Source organism: Gavialis gangeticus, unplaced genomic scaffold (assembly GCF_001723915.1).
Source record: "Gavialis gangeticus isolate Ggan-Ray unplaced genomic scaffold, GavGan_comp1, whole genome shotgun sequence".
NCBI classification, from domain to species: Eukaryota; Metazoa; Chordata; order Crocodylia; family Gavialidae; genus Gavialis; species Gavialis gangeticus.
Window position 1 is genome coordinate 53,133,043 of NW_017729022.1, and position 7,782 is coordinate 53,140,824.

The window sequence follows — 7,782 nt, forward strand, 5'->3', positions numbered from 1 at the left end:
ACCCACACAGGGAGCAGGCGGGCTGTTTGACATTTCCCTCCTGTAACACCCAGAGAGAAAGGCAGCCCCGCTGCAGTGCCCATTCTCCATCCCTCCCCCCCATCTTCTAGGGAAGAAGGCAGAGCAAAAGTGATCAGATAGAAGAGCAGCGAATCAGTGTTCTTTCCCCTTCCTCTCCCCGGGGATTTTCGGTTGGGCAAGCACCCAGCAGCTATGTCGCCCAAGCAGATGCTCTGTGATGTTGCACCGAGACAGCGTCTCCCTGCTCCCACCATAACCCCATAGGTCTGCCTACACTCGACATGATGCCCCATAGAGGCTCCTATGCTTGGTCGGCCCACTCACCTGGCCTGTAGAGACCCAGGAAACAAGCCCTTCCTCTGGCTCCGCTGCAGGGAGTAGGAGACCCCTGTCTAAGTCTCTACTTTGACTGATTCAGAGCATGGACTTATTCTGTCTTTTGTTGGAGCTATTGAGTTTGTTAACAGTCACACATTCATTGGGTAAGACAGAGACTATGACCCTTTACCTCAGGGCCTATGCTAAGACACTCACCAAGAATGTGGGAAACCCACCTGAATCGAAGCAGATATTTAGACACTGACTCCAGCTCTTCTACTTCCCAGGTGTTAGCCCTAGTGACCAGAACAAGCTTTCAGTACAGCCCAGGCAGATTACAAGAGACCCAATTAACTTCAAGTTCAGGTTCGGTCTGATGTTCTTAAGTTCAGTAAGGGCAAACCTTTTTTTGGCAGGCATGCCAGGAATTAGCCCTGTACCCTCTGAGTGCCATTCGAGTCCCCTCCCCCTGCTTGATCTGCTGCTCTGCTGTTTGCTCCCTGCCCTATCTGCTACTGTGCTGCCTGCCCCCACTCCAGTCTGCTGCGTGTTACACATCAAGGTTGTCTGTGCCACATGCTGTAGGTTGGCCACCCCTGCTTTAGTTAAATCCATAGGCAAGTGCTCCAAATGCAGGGATCACTGCATAAACCTTTGATGGCCTGTGTTGTCAGATCTCATAACCATGACTGTGGCTTTCTGGCCTTAATGCATTAATCCACTGCAGCAATACACACACACCAGTCAAATGCAAGAAAACATTTTAAGAAAAAAATTACACACAATGCTGCTAGTTTCACACAGGCATTTTCATCAAGAGTCATTTGTGTCAGATGCTCTTCAACTTTCTTCGCCATTTGCATCCAATCTCCATCTGCCCTTTCACCTTCGCACAATCCCAAGGAATTAGAGCCACGTACTACTTGAGCCTCCAAAATCAAGGGAACTCAGTTACCAGAAAAGAACATACTTCCTAAAATGACTGCAGTACTGCTGCTGTTCCAGTAACCAAACAGGATCTTATTGCGCAGTGGCTTGATGCTTATAAAGAAAAGTTTGTCTGAGGTGAAGCCAAAATGAGAAGAGAGATTGTAGTTTGCTTCCCCTCTATGTAGTTTGTTCCTTTGTAGTTAACACTGATTTTGCAATGCATCTCTCTCTTCCCAACCACTGTTCATGATTTCTGAGCGAGTAAGGTTGTTAATTTGATCTTTCCATCCATTGAGGCTGTGAGGCAAGTCCCACAATCCATGGCTGTGCTCCAGTCCACAGTGACCACTGGGGCTCTGTGACCTCCCAGGGAGAGGCAGCTCTCCAGGATCTTCTCATCACTGTTCAACTGCAAGAGGTGGAAGACAAAGAAGACATTAATAAAGCAGGTTTCCGGAGCAGCAACAGCCTGTCTTCAAGAGAATCTAAAGCCTGGGAGTCGTAATCAGCACATACACTTCAAATATACATTAAAGGTAAATTGGGATTTTGAGCAACACATACATGGCAAGAAAAATGAACCGTCTCTCTCCCTTGCTGCACTTTAAAATGGCCATGCCCTAAAAAGGAAAGACTCATGCTTGAATTAGCAAAGGACTATAGAAATCTCGAAGTAAAGAACACCACCGGCCAGCTAAATATAACTTAAAAATGCAAGCCTGGCACTAAGCTACCCCTAGCCAGTATAAATCTGTATCCTGTCCAACACACACCATACCCTTCCTAGTAAGGAAAATTGCTTTAAAAAAAAAAAAAAAAAAAAAAAAAAAAAAAATCAGCTATTTTAACAAAGACTATCTATACATAGAAGGCTTAGGGTTCAATTACTTGTTTGGGGGTCTTTACTGGCTCAAGCCCCAATAGATTCTTATTAAGAAAAAAAAAAAAAAGCAGCTAAGGTTGCAGTTTTCTATAAGGAAGCTTGTTTTGACCTGTCCAAATCATGCCAGTCACTTTTCAAACTGTTACCTTGTAGATGACGCCCCCAGTGGAAGAACAGGTCAACATGTAGTTTCCCTCAGAGTCAAAGGCAAAAAGTCTCCCTCGTGGGACTTGGACTTGCTTGTATCCACTGTACCCTGACAGCACAAAAGGGCCTGTGGCATCACTGGGAAGAGCATATTCAGATACTTTGGAGCCACTTTTGTGAATATTCCACTGAATAAACTAGAAAAGCAAAACAGAAAGGATAAAAGCTTCTTGTTAAAAAATTCTTTACAGAGGTATAAAGAAGCTCAGCATTATTCATAGATTCTTATAGGCCAGAAGGAAAATATCATCCTCTAATCTGCTGCATCACACAAGCTAAAGAAAGTTAGCAAGAAATTTCTGTATCAAGCCTGTAACTTTTGGTCAATCTAGAGAAGACCTTTTAGAAAAATGTCTTAACATTGCTTCATACTGGGGTTCCATGCTGGCATAGTCTGTATATATGATAATGTTTTGGGATTTAAAAAAGACTTTTCCAGCATCATAGAGCTGCTTGGTATGAGACAGCATAGGCAAGCATCTTCTACCACAAGCTGTGCACTGTTGCATATGGGTTTCTAGATTAACTTTAAGGTGTTGGTTTGATCCACAGAGTTCTAAAAGGCAAGGGGTGAGCACGCTATCAAACCTCTTCTCACTTAGGGAAGTATACTGGTCCAGGAATAGCAGAAGGCCCAGTGGATGATCCCCTCCACTCCAGCTCTGTAGGGAGGACTGGCACACAGCCAGGAAACAATGTCACTGATGAGCCATTCGTTGAGCTGAGAACAGGACTGTAAGCGGGCTGCCTTGCCTGCTGGCTTCTGCAGACAGGTATCACTCATTGAGGAGCTCTTCAGTCACTCCTCCTAACTACAAGTCTTTAAGTACCAAGCAAGCAAAACAAAACCCTTCTGCTGTCCCAGGCACTATGGGGGAGCCTTTTGCCTGTGGTCCCAGCTTAGCAGCCTGGCCCCTCTGTGCAGAAAGCTGTTCAGCTTGCAGCCTGCTTCCTTTCTCCTTGCAACTGTTCCCTCACAGGTTGCTTACTTTCAGCTCTCTTCTCTGGGGTTTGAAGCTCCCAGTGGGACACTCCCCTCTTAGCAGAAAGTCTCACAGCTGAATATCCTTAATAGGGTTGCCTACCCCTTTTTAAGGGGACAGACCACCCTGTTACAAGGATGTTACTCATGCTCAAATCCAGGGTCCCAGCATCTTCTCACTGTCATAGACAGCCTACCTTTCCATCTTCTCCTATGCTGTAAACTGTGTTTTCATCATAGCTGAACTCGACAGAGTGGACCTCTCCATCATGTGCCTTCCAGCTCATAGCGCACTCATGCTGCTGCATATCTGAAGGAAGAGTGATCACTGAATGTTCATCATGCACAGAGGTGGGGAACATAGAAGTGGTCAGGGTCAATGCCAGCCCTCACCAACCAGTGAAGCATTACCCCAGTACTTACCCATTCTCTGCCCACACCAGTTTCTTACCCAACCATCTCATCCTATCTTCCTAAACAGATATTTTCCTTCGGTACCCACAAAGACATAGTATTCAAAGCAATATTCCCTCTAGATTTATAGGGCTGCATATTGAGGGCATCACAGGAGGGAAGATAGGGCACCGACAGCAATACAAAGCAGCTGCTCTGGAGCAATTCTCTTCAAAGCAGCACGACTGCTCCTGGGCAGCGTTTAGGAGAACACAGGTTTTCTTGGCAAATCATCTTCTGTGGGATGACACAAGGTTCAAGTACAGAACGCAAGAGCCCTAACATGCCTCCCTTCAACTGATGCAAGTTACTATAACAGACAATACAATTTGCAGAGTGGAAGAAAAAGTACAGTATGCAGAAAAATACAGAAACCTAGAAAAATTATGCCCTATAGTGGGAGGAGGGGTAATTGAGGAAGCTGAGAAGGTGACAGCCTATCCTAGAACTGGCTCAGCTGGTAGTCTACACAAATTCATCGCTAGGTCAAACTTAGAGACTATCAAGTGCAATTTTTCGTTCCTTTTTATACTCCAAAACTCATTTAAAAGGGAAGATGGTCACATGTGTCACCTGTCTAAAGGTCTCTGGCTCCTAGTGGAGTTCAACAAAGGACCTTGCATCAGATACTGCCAAAGAGAGGGTACAAATTTAGGAAAGCCTGGGTCTTGTTCCTTATAAAGTCACTTCAATCTTCCTAGATGCTCACAGAGAGGACACTGTGCAATGCTTGAGGTTACCACTTAGACCTGGTACAGGCTGAATGAGCTGGAAACAGATAACACATCTTTGAACTAGCTGGTCACCAACTGAAGTTTTGCTGCAGAGCTCAGGCCCACACCAACGATATTCCAATACTGTACTAGTGGTTACTGCACTGCTAGAAATGCCAGAGCTCTCTCCTGCCCTTAGGTGGTAAAAGGAAAAGATAAAGACCTTAAGGCAGTTTGAGGGACACCTGACACCTGCCACTGCAAATTGGTCCTAGTTTATTGTGCCTTCTGGGAGCTACTGCTAAGGGGGAAAAAGCAGTCAGATTGCCGTCTGAGAACCTGCTTACCAAAGAGACGAATTATTCCATCTGCTGCTCCAGTGACCAGCAGGTTGCCATTGTGGTTAAAGGCTGTGCAGTTTATGGCAATGGGCTCTGGATCAAGGGAAAACTGGAGCTGAAAGGCAAAGTCACTATTACCGAACTGATCTCTGTACTTCTGTCCCTACAAACCTCTCATGGAGCAAATATGCAGAGGACCTAGTACCACAGGGGTTCATTCGTTTAGCCACCTAGCAACTCCCACCATAACTAAGCATCCCCCACACTCTACCCAGACCCCATGATGCCCTTGACTACATGCCAGTCCATCACGCTGCACTTCATTGAGACATTTTAGCCAAGTTAGTATCCTTGATGGTAGCCCTGAGGATGAGGACTGCCAAATATCACAGTGAGTTTGCCTCCTTTGAGCATGGTGTAGAAACTTCTCCTCCTCAGGCAACTGAGAGAGATGGGATAGGCAATGTCCACAACTTCCTTTTTTAGCATGACCCTTCTTACTGGGGCTCTGGAGAAGAAAAAGAACTGTGGTCCTATGCCAGGAAGCATCCCTCACAAAAAACTGTATATACAAACCTCTGGATATTACAGCAACACATGCTTTAGAAAATCAAATGAACATATTGCCATACACCAATTATTTGGCACAGCACTACAATCAGGCCAAATGTTTCAACCAAAAATCAAAGCTACATTTTGCTGAGGCAGCTCAGCATCAATGCTACCTAGAGAGCCACAGCCCAGTCTTCAGTGCATGCCCCTCTCTCTTCATATTAGTTCCGTGAGATGTTGCAGAAGCAACAGTATCAAGTTTCATTAATTCTATTAATGCTTTTATTTTTACAAAGTTTGTATAGTTTCCTCTTTAAAAAGAAACCTGCTTAAAATGGAAGCAGAATGTAATACAAAATATACTAAATCTTAAAGTAGGTTATATATAATAAAAAATAGATAAGCTAAAAAATCCATAAGCCTTCTATTTAAAAAAAAACTTGAGTTCCAGGCTCCTCCTCTTTTATATAGAGATGGAATTAGGGAGAGAGGAAAACAAAAGTACATAAGCTTTTAAGCTCAAGCTTTATAAATAAAGGAACAATGTATTATGTCCCATGTTGCTAGCTGCTTAACAACGCCATAGGAAAATTACCTCTCCCCAAATTACTCGTTAAACAGATGCGAGTTTTCTGGAAAAGGAGTATTAAGAGGGGAGCTACAACAAGGTGAGGAGAGAAAGACATCTGTTTTCAGCGGGCAGGTTCAAGGAGGAAAGAATAAGACAATACCTGCTGCTTCATTGTCTTGGTGTCCCATAGAAGCAGCTTCCCTGGGACTTGGTTCACGCCCTTCCCTCCAACAGCAGGGCCTGCAAAGTCCAGCTGTGGGATGAGGCTTGGAGCTGCAGCAGAGCAGACAAAAGATGCACCACTTGGGCTGCACGCAAGCGAGAGAATCCTGAAACACAGCCCCCAGGCACAGTCAGCTTCACCTCCTCTCAGACAAGCAACCTAGAAAGCAGTTCTGCACATCACTTCTCACTCTTTCCTATACCCACAGACAAGCTGCATGGCAAAATCCCCTCCTTGAACAGTGACAGAAGGCCTTACAGGGATGAGAAATCTCTATGGCTTATGATGCCCTGGGCCTGGCAACTCCACTTACGTCTTTGTGCAAAGCACTTTGCTTGCTAGCGAGGACAATCTGTGCTGAGGGGTTTCCTCCTGGTAGCCAGAAGGCACAAAGTACGTTAAAAACATGTGCTCATACTGCAGTGGTGGGGATCATTTGCGTGTTGAGATGTGCAGAAATCATTTTTTATTTCAATACGGCCTCAGTCTTTCCTACAAACATTTAAGGTTTGTAGGCTTAAACAAACCTTCTGGAAAAACATCTACAGAGGGCTAGAAGAAACACAACAACACTGAGAAATAATTTGCACTGTCATCAATAACTGCATTACCCAACAGCAGTTTCACAAAAGAGCAGATAGCCATCCTTGCTTCAGAGGATGTTGCCTAATATCAGTCAAAGTATGCAGGAAAACCTTTGAAAGCCAACCTGCTCCTCCACAAGCCAAGAAGAATGGGAGGGCCTGTAAGGGTTACCTGCGCATCTCTTCATCAATGGTGATTTCACAGAGATTCTTCTTGGCTTCAGTGTCATAGAGACGAACTGTCCCAACCCCACTGCCCAGCAATAGCTTGAAGCCAGCATACAGGACAGGGAAAGGAAAAAAAAACCTGTGTAAAACTGCAAGTGAAAAGTACAACTCTTTCCCACCATCATTAACACCACAGGAAAATGCAATTCTAACTACATATCGCTCCACTCCATATGCTATCCTAGGATGGGACATGTCACCAGGGGACTGGTTATATTCTACTGGTTTTTATTCTCAGCTGGCTACTGAAGTATTGTGTTGATGGGAATGGAAAGAAGATGACAAGAATATGTCCTCCAGTTAGGAGTGGAGAGCAGAGGTACAGGAAAGACTGACATGGAACCTGCAGCGTAAGTGTTCAGCCTGCTTGGGGGACAATTAGGGAAATAGCAATGTCTCCTCTTGTCCAGCAGAGAGAGACAGAAACTTCAGCTAGGCCCAATATATATGCATAGTCAGCACAGTTGGTATGCAGCATCTCCCCTGACTTTTAGTGATAAAGAAACTTAAGCACATTGAATCTTTCTTACTTCAAAGTTCAATCTCCTGCTGCTCAACCCCACATGTTACCCCACTACTTTTAAAATGTAATCCCACCATAACAGTAATAAATAATAAAATGAGAAGGAGCAGAAGCAGCTTCTAAACAAGAAAGATCCAAACAACATTAAATCTCTTTAATAATCATCATTAGAAAAGTGAACCATACAATCAGCAAAACTACTGGTAGTGTTACATGGCTGGCATTTAAGAGCTGACAGCAAGGAATCAACAAT

General features: G+C 44.5%; 1 protein-coding gene across 5 annotated transcripts in view; it reads right to left on the reverse strand.

Moving 5' to 3' along the window:
- Positions 1 to 7,782, reverse strand: part of WDR91 (WD repeat domain 91) — a 31,543-nt gene that overhangs the window by 4,815 nt on the left and 18,946 nt on the right. For 4 of the 5 annotated variants that reach the window (XM_019514973.1, XM_019514971.1, XM_019514972.1 and 1 more), the window contains exons 10-15: positions 6,951 to 7,045; positions 6,132 to 6,300; positions 4,855 to 4,963; positions 3,539 to 3,651; positions 2,299 to 2,496; positions 1,089 to 1,678 (exon numbers count right to left, since the gene is read on the reverse strand). In XM_019514973.1, coding sequence (XP_019370518.1) covers positions 1,514 to 1,678; positions 2,299 to 2,496; positions 3,539 to 3,651; positions 4,855 to 4,963; positions 6,132 to 6,300; positions 6,951 to 7,045 — 849 coding nt within the window. In that variant the 3' untranslated portion in view covers positions 1,089 to 1,513. Of the gene's footprint in view, positions 1 to 1,088; positions 1,679 to 2,298; positions 2,497 to 3,538; positions 3,652 to 4,854; positions 4,964 to 6,131; positions 6,301 to 6,950; positions 7,046 to 7,782 lie in introns of those variants that run through there. The other variant, XM_019514970.1, reaches the window with a different exon arrangement.